Source organism: Oncorhynchus keta, chromosome 14 (genome assembly GCF_023373465.1).
Source record: "Oncorhynchus keta strain PuntledgeMale-10-30-2019 chromosome 14, Oket_V2, whole genome shotgun sequence".
In the NCBI taxonomy this organism is placed as follows: Eukaryota; Metazoa; Chordata; class Actinopteri; order Salmoniformes; family Salmonidae; genus Oncorhynchus; species Oncorhynchus keta.
In genome coordinates, this window is record NC_068434.1 from 64344757 (window position 1) to 64358199 (window position 13443).

Sequence of the window (13443 nt, forward strand, 5' to 3'; positions counted from 1 at the left end):
CAAAGACGGAGGAAGTGGTCCTGCTGCTAGAATGTTGCCCTCCTATGGCCTTCTCCACGTCTCCTGATGTACTGGCCTGTCTCCTGGTAGCGCCTCCATGCTCTGGACACTACGCTGACAGACACAGCAAATCTTCTTGCCACAGCTTGCATTGATGTGCCATCCTGGATGAGCTGCACTACCTGAGCCACTTGTGTGGGTTGTAAACGCCGTCTCGTGCTACCACTAGAGTGAAAGCACCGCCAGCATTCAAAAGTGACCAAAACATCAGCCAGGAAGCATAGGAACTGAGAAGTGGTCTGTGGTTACCACCTGCAGAACCACTCCTTTATTGGGGATGTCTTGCTAATTGCCTATAATTTCCACCTGTTGTCTATTCCATTTGCACAACAGCATGTGAAATGTATTGTCAATCAGTGTTGCTCCCTAATTGGACAGTTTGATTTCACAGAAGTGTGATTGACTTGGAGTTACATTGTGGTGTTTAAGTGTTCCCTTTATTTTTTTGAGCAGTGTGTGTATATATATATATGTATATGAAAAAAAAATATTAAATTCCATGTCAATTTACAATGCACGATAATGGTCCTATTACATATGTGTTCCCGGGCAATGACGTCATCTCTACCGCAAACTTTTACAAACACAGAACGCAGCTACAGTAACATGTCGATAGCGACAATTGATCACTTTTAAGAATGCCGGTCTGTACCTTTTTCCGACAGTAGAATTCTGCTCCGGCATAAAATGTTCTATTTTTTTTTTCAAGACAATAAGCATCGCTGATTGATATGCTGCAGTTTATGGTATGGTAGCTAGATGTTTTATTTTTCCTAATTGTCTTGGGAAGTCAAGGTACCAGGCAAGCAGGCTGCATTGCAGCAGCGCAGCAGCTTGATTATTTGATTGACCGTTCTCGTCGCCTGGTGATGGACTTTAGTCCTGCTTCAGAAGCATCATTTATAGACCAGTAAAATTTCCAGAGGGATTTTTCTTAACGTTAAGGATCCCAACTTAATTTTAATGTTTAAACGTTCACACCCCAAATTGAAACCAGCGTTTCTCATGTTCTATTGGTTTTCAAATCAACTTTCTTTCATTGTCCACCAGCAAAAGGCATGATCCTAGTCATATTAGAAATGCATGATCAATGTTGGATCTTTAGATCTCCCCTCTTTCAAAGATATTTTCATCTCTGTCACATAAAACTGTTCACATGTGCGGTGCACATTTGAGAGCTGTGTTTTACTGCTAATTGCATTTTGGAACGTTCACACGTATAGTCAACTGCCATGTACTCCTTGCTTCGCTTATATTGTGAAGAAATATTTGATCAACTTAAGTTAAATGTTCTGATATTTCTCCCACAGAATGACAAGCCACATTATTTTTTTACATAGTGGTGCAGCCAAGTCCAAAATGTGGCAAAGCGTCCCTCTTACGTTCTTTGGGGAGAGCACAGTTATAAAATGTCTATTTTCTGCCACAGTGTAGTGTAGAAGCAGGAGAAGAGGTGAGGGCTCTGTGTAGTGTAGAAGCAGGAGAAGAGGTGAGGGCTCTGTGTAGTGTAGAAGCAGGAGAAGAGGTGAGGGCTCTGTGTAGTGTAGAAGCAGGAGAAGAGGTGAGGGCTCTGTGTAGTGTAGAAGCAGGAGAAGAGGTGAGGGCTCTGTGTAGTGTAGAAGCAGGAGAAGAGGTGAGGGCTCTGTGTAGTGTAGAAGCAGGAGAAAGAGGTGAGGGCTCTGCGTAGTGTAGAAGCAGGAGAAAGAGGTGAGGGCTCTGTGTAGTGTAGAAGCAGGAGAAGAGGTGAGGGCTCTGTGTAGTGTAGAAGCAGGAGAAAGAGGTGAGGGCTCTGCGTAGTGTAGAAGCAGGAGAAAGAGGTGAGGGCTCTGCGTAGTGTAGAAGCAGGAGAAAGAGGTGAGGGCTCTGCGTAGTGTAGAAGCAGGAGAAAGAGGTGAGGGCTCTGCGTAGTGTAGAAGCAGGAGAAGAGGTGAGGGCTCTGTGTAGTGTAGAAGCAGGAGAAGGTGAGAGTGTGAGGGAGAGGAGGTGAGGGCTCTGTGTAGTGTAGAAGCAGGAGAAGAGGTGAGGGCTCTGTGTAGTGTAGAAGCAGGAGAAAGAGGTGAGGGCTCTGCAGGAGAAAGAGGTGAGGGCTCTGCGTAGTGTAGAAGCAGGAGAAAGAGGTGAGGGCTCTGCGTAGTGTAGAAGCAGGAGAAAGAGGTGAGGGCTCTGCGTAGTGTAGAAGCAGGAGAAAGAGGTGAGGGCTCTGCGTAGTGTAGAAGCAGGAGAAAGAGGTGAGGGCTCTGCGTAGTGTAGAAGCAGGAGAAAGAGGTGAGGGCTCTGCGTAGTGTAGAAGCAGGAGAAAGAGGTGAGGGCTCTGCGTAGTGTAGAAGCAGGAGAAAGAGGTGAGGGCTCTGCGTAGTGTAGAAGCAGGAGAAAGAGGTGAGGGCTCTGCGTAGTGTAGAAGCAGGAGAAAGAGGTGAGGGCTCTGCGTAGTGTAGAAGCAGGAGAAAGAGGAGGACTGTCACTGTTGTGTTGAAGCAGGAGAAAGAGGACTGTCAATGTTGTGTTGAAGCAGGAGAAAGAGGACTGTCAATGTAGTGTTGAAGCAGGAGAAAGAGGACAGTCAATGTTGTTGAAGCAGGAGAAAAAGGTGAGGGCCCTCAATGGAGTGGTGAAGCAGAAGAAAGCACATTAGTCTAACCTCCAGCTCTGCTGACCAGGGGTCAGTCTCAGTAAAAACGTCCATTGGGAACCCATAAAAGACCACATTCTTCACTCGTCTACTGGGTCAGTGCAATGAACCCTGCCTCTGTTGGGATAGTCTGATTCAGGCTAAGAGTAACATCTCTAACCTGTGTGTGAACCCACCCACCCTCTCCAAGCACCAATCATAGTTGAGAATAGTCAGCTAGCAAGCAAGCCGATGCTTTTTGCTTTGTCTAATGCCTCAAGTGCGTGGTTCCTAGTTACATGACCAATCACTGCTGTCAGGTGACATTGGTGCCTGGAACGGCTGTCACCAAAACAACCCACATCAAAGACTGTTTATGTAGACCTTTAACTGCCATGTGCACCGTGTTTATGCTGTTGAAATTGAACGGATAATGCATTTCCAATAAGATATTGCAAGCAAAATAAGGAACGTACGTCACTTTGCCTGAAAATGCCACATTTACACTTACCACACTTATTGAAATGTTGCTGTTCCTTGATAGCAGATCAACTTTCTCTCCAATAGGCCTTTAGCATTTGCAATTTGGCTCCTGGTGAGCTGCTCGTCCACTGTAAGCAGTGCTGTGAGGATGACGTGGGCTTTATTTACCTAGCCTCCCAGACAAAACAATGTCAAAGTGAAACTCAAATCGGTGAGGTCATTTCATTACTCATGTAGGTAATGCTGAAGCAAGATAACTGTTCAACATTGCATCAATAGCGTTGAAAAAAATCTGACCGCCCCCAGGGTAGACCCTGTTTACAGAGTGGCAGGAAGGGACCCCTGGGGGGTGTGGACAGACTGCACACATGGTGTGTATTTATGGGGTTGGAAGGAAGAGAGCCAGGGTTTGTTGTGTTCAGTGTAAAAGAGCGGGAAGCGGATGCTGCAGGATCCAGCATTGGACCAGGGCCTCGGCCTCTCTACAGTACCTTACAGTGCATAGACTTACTCATATGTGATGAATTCGAGCTGTTGGCTTGTGGAGAGAGGTCCCTCTGTGTGACGCACACACAGACTGATAGCAGATGCTGTGCAGCTTTTGAATGGGGTGGAAGGCGAAGGAAATGAGGCCTGTGTTTTGGAATGGATGTTATTGTGTTTCCTCTTAGGGTTCTGTGTCGTCTGTGTTCCTCTCCCCACTAAGAGATGAGAGCCCCGAACACACAGATAATGCATTGAAGACTCTCTGCCAAAAACCCCTAGAGGAACTGACTGAGGACTCAATAACACACTTACTTAGCCCCTGTGCCAAAACCACCCCAGAATCCTTGAAGACAACCTGAAATGTGTGAATTTACAATGCAGGTTTGGAGTTGTAGATTAGATTATCCTAAAATAGTGTGGAGTTTATTGTTCTAGATAGCTCAAACTAGGTCTGCACACTGTGTGGATCATAGAATCTTTGTTTATCTCTGTTAGTAGTTGACCCCTTTGCCACTTTGTGCTGCTTAATGTGAGCTTGGAGTGTGTGGGGCTTTGGGGGACGGGGCCAGAGAACAGGGGTGGAGGCAGAGGTTTGCTGCGTGTCGCTTTCCTTATGCCAGGAGGAGAGGGGAGCAGTGTTCCTCTGACTGTGTGTCGCTGGCTCTGGGATATAAATAGCTGTCTTTGAGTAGGAGAGCTGCAGAGGGAGGACCATGGCGCCAGGGCAGAGCTGAGTGCCAGGCAGCGTTCCCGGGTACTGGAGAGAGGGAGGAGGGGCAGGCTCCAGGGCAGAGCTGAGTGCCAGGCAGCGTTCCCGGGTAGTGGAGGAGGGGCAGGCGGGCAGAGCTGAGTGCCAGGCAGCGTTCCCGGGTAGTGGAGGAGGGGCAGGCGCCAGGGCAGAGCTGAGTGCCAGGCAGCGTTCCTGGGTAGTGGAGAGAGGGAGGAGGGGCAGGCGCCAGGGCAGAGCTGAGTGCCAGGCAGCATTCCTGGGTAGTGGAGAGAGGGAGGAGGGGCAGGCGCCAGGGCAGAGCTGAGTGCCAGGCAGCGTTCCCGGGTAGTGGAGAGAGGGAGGAGGGGCAGGCGTCAGGGCAGAGCTGAGTGCCAGGCAGCATTCCTGGGTAGTGGAGAGAGGGAGGAGGGGCAGGCTCCAGGGCAGAGCTGAGTGCCAGGCAGCGTTTCCGGGTAGTGGAGAGAGGGAGGAGGGGCAGGCGCCAGGGCAGAGCTGAGTGCCAGGCAGCGTTCCCGGGTAGTGGAGAGAGGGAGGAGGGGCAGGCGTCAGGGCAGAGCTGAGTGCCAGGCAGCATTCCCGGGTAGTGGAGAGAGGGAGGAGGGGCAGGCGCCAGGCTGAGTGCCAGGCAGCTGGGTAGTGGAGAGAGGGAGGAGGGGCGCGTCAGGGCAGAGCTGAGTGCCAGGCAGCATTCCTGGGTAGTGGAGAGAGGGAGGAGGGGCAGGCTCCAGGGCAGAGCTGAGTGCCAGGCAGCGTTCCCGGGTAGTGGAGAGAGGGAGGAGGGGCAGGCGCCAGGGCAGAGCTGAGTGCCAGGCAGCGTTCCCGGGTAGTGGAGAGAGGGAGGAGGGGCAGGCTCCAGGGCAGAGCTGAGTGCCAGGCAGCGTTCCCGGGTAGTGGAGAGAGGGAGGAGGGGCAGGCGCCAGGGCAGAGCTGAGTGCCAGGCAGCGTTCCCGGGTAGTGGAGAGCGTTCCCGGGTAGTGGAGAGAGGGAGGAGGGGCAGGCTCCAGGGCAGAGCTGAGTGCCAGGCAGCGTTCCCGGGTAGTGGAGAGAGGGAGGAGGGGCAGGCTCCAGGGCAGAGCTGAGTGCCAGGCAGCGTTCCCGGGTAGTGGAGAGAGGGAGGAGGGGCATGCTCCAGGGCAGAGCTGAGTGCCAGGCAGCGTTCCCGGGTAGTGGAGAGAGGGAGGAGGGGCAGGCTCCAGGGCAGAGCTGAGTGCCAGGCAGCGTTCCCGGGTAGTGGAGAGAGGGAGGAGGGGCAGGCTCCAGGGCAGAGCTGAGTGCCAGGCAGCGTTCCCGGGTAGTGGAGAGAGGGAGGAGGGGCATGCTCCAGGGCAGAGCTGAGTGCCAGGCAGCGTTCCCGGGTAGTGGAGAGAGGGAGGAGGGGCAGGCTCCAGGGCAGAGCTGAGTGCCAGGCAGCGTGCCAAGCAGCGTTCCAGGGTAGTGGAGAGAGGGAGGAGGGGCATGCTCCAGGGCAGAGCTGAGTGCCAGGCAGCGTTCCCGGGTAGTGGAGAGAGGGAGGAGGGGCAGGCTCCAGGGCAGAGCTGAGTGCCAGGCAGCGTTTCCGGGTAGTGGAGAGAGGGAGGAGGGGCAGGCTCCAGGGCAGAGCTGAGTGTCAGGCAGCGTTCCCGGGTAGTGGAGAGAGGGAGGAGGGGCAGGCTCCAGCCCAGCCCTCTGCACACACTCTGGTGAAAAATGCATTATGAAGGAGAAAAATATTGAGGAACTCTGTACGTATAATTTATTCATAAGAGCTCGGAAGCGACCTCTCCACATGCAGACAGGGCAGTGGATACTAAAGAGAATAGGGCTAATCTAGTAGCATGGCGATTCAGCAGGAGGGAACTGGGCAAGAGAGGCCATACTAAGCTTACAGCAGAATAGGCCTCACTATGAAAACACTGCAGAGGGTTTAGTAAGGCATCACTTGCTCACTGCAGAGTTGGCCTTTAATATAAAACTACTGCAGAGGGTTTAGTAAGGCATCACTAGCTCACTGCAGAGTTGGCCTTTACTATAAAACCACTGCAGAGGGTTTAGTAAGGCATCACTAGCTCACTGCAGTTGGCCTTTACTATAAAACCACTGCAGATGGTTTAGTAAGGCATCACTAGCTCACTGCAGAGTTGGCCTTTACTATAAAACCACTGCAGAGGGTTTAGTAAGGCATCACTAGCTCACTGCAGAGTTGGCCTTTACTATGAAAACACTGCAGATGGTTTAGCAAGGCCTCACTAGCTCACTGCAGAGTATGTAAAAATGGTTTCATGCTAGCACCTAGCAGTGGGTTCAGAAAGTCCTCCCACACTGGCATACCACTCCCTGCCAGCACACTAGCACACCACTCCCTGCCAGCACACTAGCACACCACTCCCTGCCAGCACACCAGTCCATGCAGCACACTAGCACACCACTCCCTGCAGCACACCACTCCATGCAGCACACTAGCACACCACTCCCTGCTAGCACACCACTCCATGCAGCACACTAGCACACCACTCCCTGCTAGCACACCACTCCATGCAGCACACTAGCACACCACTCCCTGCTAGCACACCACTCAATGCAGCACACTAGCACACCACTCCCTGCTAGCACATCACTCCATGCAGCACACTAGCACACCACTCCCTGCTAGCACACCACTCAATGCAGCACACTAGCACACCACTCCCTGCTAGCACATCACTCCATGCAGCACACTAGCACACCACTCCCAGCTAGCACACCACTCCATGCAGCACACCACTCCCTGCAGCACACAAGCACACCACTCCCTGCAAGCACATCACGCCCTGCATGCACACCACTCCCTCCAGCACACTAGCACACCACTCCCTGCAAGCACACCACTCCCTGCAGCACACTAGCACACCACTCCCTCCAAGCACACCACTCCCTGCAGCACACTAGCACACCACTCCCTCCATGCACACCACTCCATCCAAGCACACCACTCCCTCCAAGCACACCACTCCATGCAGCACACTAGCACACCACTCTCTGCAAGCACATCACTCCCTGCAGTATACTAGCATACTACTCCATGCAGCACACTAGCACACCACTCCCTCCAAGCACACCACTCCCTGCAGCACACTAGCACACCACTCTCCAGGCACACCACTCCATGCAGCACACTAGCACACCACTCCCTCCAAGCACACCACTCCCTGCAGCACACTAGCACACCACTCCCTGCTAGCACACCACTCCCTGCAGCACACTAGCACACCGCTCCATGCAGCACACCGCTCCATGCAGCACACCGCTCCATGCAGCACACCGCTCCATGCAGCACACCGCTCCATAGCAGCACACCGCTCCCTGCTAGCACACCACTCCCTGCAGCACACTAGCACACCACTCCCTCCAAGCACACCGCTCCATGCAGCACACCGCTCCATGCAGCACCACTCCCTCTCCATGCAGCCACACCGCTCCCTGCAGCACACTAGCACACCGCTCCCTGCAAGCACACCACTCCCTGCAGCACACCGCACCATGCAGCACACCGCTCCCCAAGCACACACCGCTCCTCCACCGCTCCAGCACACCACTCCATGCAGTACACTAGCACACCACTCTCTGCAGCACACCGCTCCATGCAGCACACCACTCCATGCAGCACACCGCTCCCTGCTAGCACACCGCTCCCTGCTAGCACACCGCTCCCTGCTAGCACACCACTCCATGCAGCACACTAACACACCACTCCCTCCAAGCACACCACTCCCTGCAGCACACTAGCACACCACTCCCTGCTAGCACACCACTCCCTGCAGCACACTAGCACACCGCTCCCTGCTAGCACACCGCTCCCTGCTAGCACACCGCTCCCTGCTAGCACACCGCTCCCTGCTAGCACACCGCTCCCTGCTAGCACACCGCTCCCTGCTAGCACACCGCTCCCTGCTAGCACACCGCTCCACCACTCCATGCAGCACACTAGCACACCACTCCATGCAGCACACTAGCACACCACTCCATGCAGCACACTAGCACACCACTCCATGCAGCACACTAGCACACCACTCCCTGCTAGCACACCACTCCCTGCTAGCACATCACCGCCCCTGCTAGCTCCATGCTAGCACATCACTCCATGCAGCACACTAGCACACCACTCCCAGCTAGCACACCACTCCATGCAGCACACCACGCCCTGCAAGCACATCACGCCCCACTGCATGCACACCACTCCCTCCAGCACACCACTCCATGCAGCACACTAGCACACCACTCCCTCCAAGCACATCACTCCATGCTCACATCACTCCATGCAGCACACTAGCACACCACTCCCTCCAAGCACACCACTCCATGCAGCAGCATACTCAGCATACTACTCCATGCAGCACACCACTCCCTGCACACCACTCCCTCCAAGCACACCACTCCCTGCAAGCACACCACTCCCTGCAGCACACTAGCACACCACTCCTCCAGGCACACCACTCCATGCAGCACACTAGCACACCACTCCCTCCAAGCACACCACTCCCTGCAGCTGCAGCACACTCCATGCACACCATTCCCACCACTCTAGCACACCACTCCATGCAGCACACTAGCACACCACTCTCTCCAGGCACACCACTCCATGCAGCACACTAGCACACCACTCCCTCCAAGCACACCACTCCCTGCTAGCACACCACTCCATGCAGCACACTAGAAGACCACTCCCTCCAAGCACACCACTCCCTGCAGCACACTAGCACACCACTCCCTACTAGCACACCACTCCATGCAGCACACTAGAAGACCTCTCCCTGCTAGCATACCACTCCCTGCAGCACACAAGCACACCACTCCCTGCTAGCACACCACTTCCTGCTAGCACACCAACACTGTGTAGTATGTATGTTCGGCAGGGTAGGGCAGCAGGGCTGTTGTCCAGACGTGCCATATCCCTGAAGACATTCCTCAGCTGTTACCGGGAGTCATGAAAGCAGAGATGTTTGTCTCCTGTCCAACAGTAAAAAAAATAATAATAATGTTTTACTGGCATTCCACAATTTCGCCCAACCTAAATTATTCTGCTCATGTTTTTGACATCAAGACATTGGTTTCATTTAGGAATGTCTTTTGTGTGAATAAGGGATTAGCTACTTTTCAGGATTGTATTAAAATCTTGCTTAGACTTGCTTCTGTAGGCCTGTCTTTCACCCGCATTGGCCACTAGTATCTCTCTCACCCTATGGATATGGCAGAGCATTGAAACCCCCTACTCTTCCAGGGTGGAGAGTGGGTCTGGAACAGGGGCATTATCCCGTGCTCTTCCTCACCTTTTGACACCAGAGTGCAGGTGTAATTGTTGTTATTGGGTAGCGTGATGTACTGCTAATGGGATCAATGTGTGGCGGGCGGAAATGTGTTTTCTGTGGAGGCGAGTAGCCCGGTGCTAACGTGTCTCTTTCCATCTCCCTCTCTATCTCGCTCGCTCTCTCCTTTGGCAGACGGTCGATGACGATGCGATGGAAGCGTGAATGAGGTTTGGCGTGGCGATAGCTGAACGATGCCCAAGGGTGGGGGTTCAAAAACCCCCCAGCTGGAAGACTTCCCACTCAACACTGACATGGTGGAGAAGCAGGGTGGGAAGAAGGTAAGAAACACACACATACTGACACACCACACATCTACACACATATACACACACACACGCCCCTTACCACTCCCGCTGTGGAGTCCTGCATCGAGGGGTCATGTCCTCATTACACAGTACAAATCATTATGGACTTTAATAAGCAGCTTGATGGGAGTTGGCATTCAACTGGCTAAGAGCCCATTGTTGCATTTTAGGGGGATTATTTCTTATGACTGAGGTCCTATTTTGGGTTTAGGCTATGGTGACATTTCTACAGTGGAAGAAAAAGCTTGTTGAGAACACTTACAATACAAGTTTGCAAAGTGCACTTTTGTCAAACTTTTTATTTTTTATTTCACCGACGTGAATTGTTGCGTCACTTGCAATTTATACACGTGTCCCGCTCTCTAAAACATTCTTTGCTACTATATTGAATGTGCTATGAGTAACATCACACAACCCTCCCCTTTAAACACGGACGTGCTTTCTGTTTTTCTAGATGTAGCCTAGAGCCAGGGAAATGGCTGTATATGTAGTGTTGCATCAGCTTAATGACTAATGATATAGCATAGGTTATGTGCGTTAGCCAGCCAGCTATATATGGCTCATCTGAATAGGTACTCCAGGTTTTATCTATGAACTAATCTTCTTTATTTTTGACCAAAGAAGTGGAGGCTGCTGGCACTGTGTGGCAAATTTAGATCCTCATCAAACGCAGCGTAAAGTTGCTGGGCAGGCAGGCCAGGGCATTCTGCTGCAGTCAGCCTGACACTGAGACTCTCTACTCTTTCAGACAAAACAAGAGAGTATAGTTCCTAGAGATTTTCACCCTAGATTCTGTTAGACCACTGAAATCATTTCCCAGAAGTGGATTCTAATGAACAGAGCTGTTAATTAGATGTGAACAGAGTTGTAATGGTAACGTAATAACAGGTGTCATTTCCTGTGTTATTGTTTCTCCACATGGTTGTGATACTAGGGATTAGGTTGTCATTTCAGTGGTGTTTTCCCCTAGGTAGTGGGTAGAGCTGTCCCTTCAAATGGCAGCTAAAGCCAGCCTGTGTTTTTGTGAACGTGTGGCTTTTCATGCTGGCAACGGTGAGCTTCGACGCAGAATGATGACATCATGGTAATCGTGGTTCAGCAGCAGCAGCAGTGAACCCGGAGGTGCAGTTTACACGCGTGTCGGCTATGTACAACCTTCCGCACAGAATTGCATCAGACTCTGGGAGGGAGAGGAGGAGCGAGAGCATTGCTAGGAGACCAGTAAACACGGTTTCTCACGAAGGCAGCCTTGAAGCAGTGGCTCACAGCTGTCTTAATTCAGATCTCTTTTTTTCTGCCTGCCGCTAACGCCTCTCTGTCTTGACATGTTGTTTTGTGTGTGCCTGTGTCAGCTGTCTGTATACTGTCTTTCTGTTTGGAAATTCCTCCTACATGTAGACCTATGTATATTGTCTCTCGTTCCCTCCCTCCCTCTCGCTGGTGTACAGAGTTACTGCTAAGCCCAGCTCGAAGCAGCAGGAAGAGCTTGCTGTGTGTCTACGCTGTACTGTAAGGATGACATCATAGTCTCATGACTGTAGGAGGGCTGGGGGCTGGGACTTGCCAGGGTGGGCTGCAGAGCGTGCCAGTGTGCAGCAGTGGGAACTAGCCTGAGAAAGAGCGTGTGTTCTGCTACATGCCACCTTTTTATCTGACCGGATCGGGTCCTGCATCCCAGCTCTGTGGTAAACAGCCACCTACACAGAGCTCTTTAATGAGCCTTCCTTACCACAGTCAGCACCCGGCCAACAACTCAGGTGCTCTGGCCCTCCTGTAAATCTAGTGGTTAGAAAAACAGGCATTACATAAGGTTGTATTTGTTTTATAATCGTTTGCGATGTTTTTAATTATAGCAATCATTCAAATCTAAGTTCAGAGTTCTTTTAACTTTGACTACAAACCTAAATCACCAAGTTGCAGTGTACTAGCCTGATATTTGAGTATACAAGCAGGATATTGCATAGTGGAGAGATCTATTTTCCTGTCTTTGGAACACTGTACACTGAAATTCTTGCTCTCCTTAGAGCTAAATGTGAGTGTTTGTGAGAGCGCAGAGCAGAAAGGCCTGAGCAGACTTGCTGCATGGCCCTTTAACAGCAGTCTTTTGAGGGAGAGGCTGTGCTGTATAGACACAAGTCCGCCAAAGGGAGCCATTGGTGACGGAGCAGGCCGCTTGCTGACGGAGGGAAGGGGTCTTCTGATGGGATCCAGTTGCCGTGGACCACAGACTCCTGCGGTGTTACCTCTCCTTCCAGCTCTCTCTTCCGATCTGGGACTGTCTGTGCTGCTCTGCTGCCGGAGCGCCGAGACGAAATTCCATGGAAAAGTCACGCTCTGCAAATCCCCTAATCTCTGGAAGTCTCAGGGCAGACAGAAGCACACTGCAGTGTAAAGCTTTGGGATCCGCAGCTGCCACCTGCCTGTCTCTCTTTGTGTCCTTCTGCCAGTGTGTCCTGTCCTGGATGTGCTGTGTCTCTGTCTGTCCAGGCTCTGTCTTCTCCCAGTGCTAAGGGAAGTCTCCAACATTAGGGAAGGTCTACAAATGGTGGTTAGAGCATTAGTGGTTAGAGCATTGGTCCGGTAACTGAAAGGTTGCTAGATCGAATCCCCGAGCTGAGAATGTCAAAATCTATCGTTCTGCCCCTGAACAAGGCCACTGTACCTAGGCCGTCATTGTAAATAAGAGTTTACAGCTTACAGGCGGTAGGCAATTAAGGTCACAATTATGAAAACTTAGGACACTAACGATGCCTTTCTACGGACTCTGAAAACCACCAAAAGAAAGATGCCCAAGGTCGCTGCTCATCAGCGTGAACGTGCCTGAGGCATGAGGACTGCAGATGTGGCCAGGGCAATACATTTCAATGTCCATACTGTGAGACGCCTAAGACTGCGCTACAGGGAGACAGGACGAACAGGGGATCGTCCTCGCAGTGGCAGACCATATGTAGCAACACCTGCATAGGATCGGTACATCTGAAAATCACACCTGCGGGACAGGTACAGGGTGGCAACAACAACTGACTACACCAGGAACACACAATCCCTCCATCAGTGATCAGACTGTCCGCAATAGGCTGAGAGAGGCTGGACTGAGGGCTTGTAGGCCTGTTGTAAAGGCAGGTCCTCACCAGACATCACCCGGCAACAACGTCGCCTACGGGCACAAACCCACCGTCGCTGGACCAGCTAGGACTGGCAAAAAGTGCTCTTCACTGACGTTGCGGTTTTGTCTCACCAGGGGGGGATGGTCGGATTCATGTTTATCATCGAAGGAATGAGCGTTACACAGAGGCCTGTACTCTGGAGAGGGATCGAGGTGGAGGGTCCGTCATGGTCTGGGGCGGTGTGTCACAGCATCATCGGACTAAGCTTGTTGTCATTGCAGGCAATCTCAACGCTGTGCGTTACAGGGAAGACATCCTCCTGTAGTACCCTTCCTGCAGGCTC

The 13443-nt window shown here is 52.1% G+C and overlaps 1 protein-coding gene across 3 annotated transcripts in view; it reads left to right on the forward strand.

Annotated features, from left to right (window-relative positions):
* LOC118378492 (ankyrin repeat domain-containing protein 11-like) overlaps positions 1-13443 on the forward strand; it is a 55983-nt gene that overhangs the window by 22358 nt on the left and 20182 nt on the right. For all 3 annotated transcript variants that reach the window (XM_052462124.1, XM_052462126.1, XM_052462125.1), the window contains exon 2: positions 9821-9966. In XM_052462124.1, coding sequence (XP_052318084.1) covers positions 9880-9966 — 87 coding nt within the window. In that variant the 5' untranslated portion in view covers positions 9821-9879. The remainder of the gene's footprint in view (positions 1-9820; positions 9967-13443) is intronic.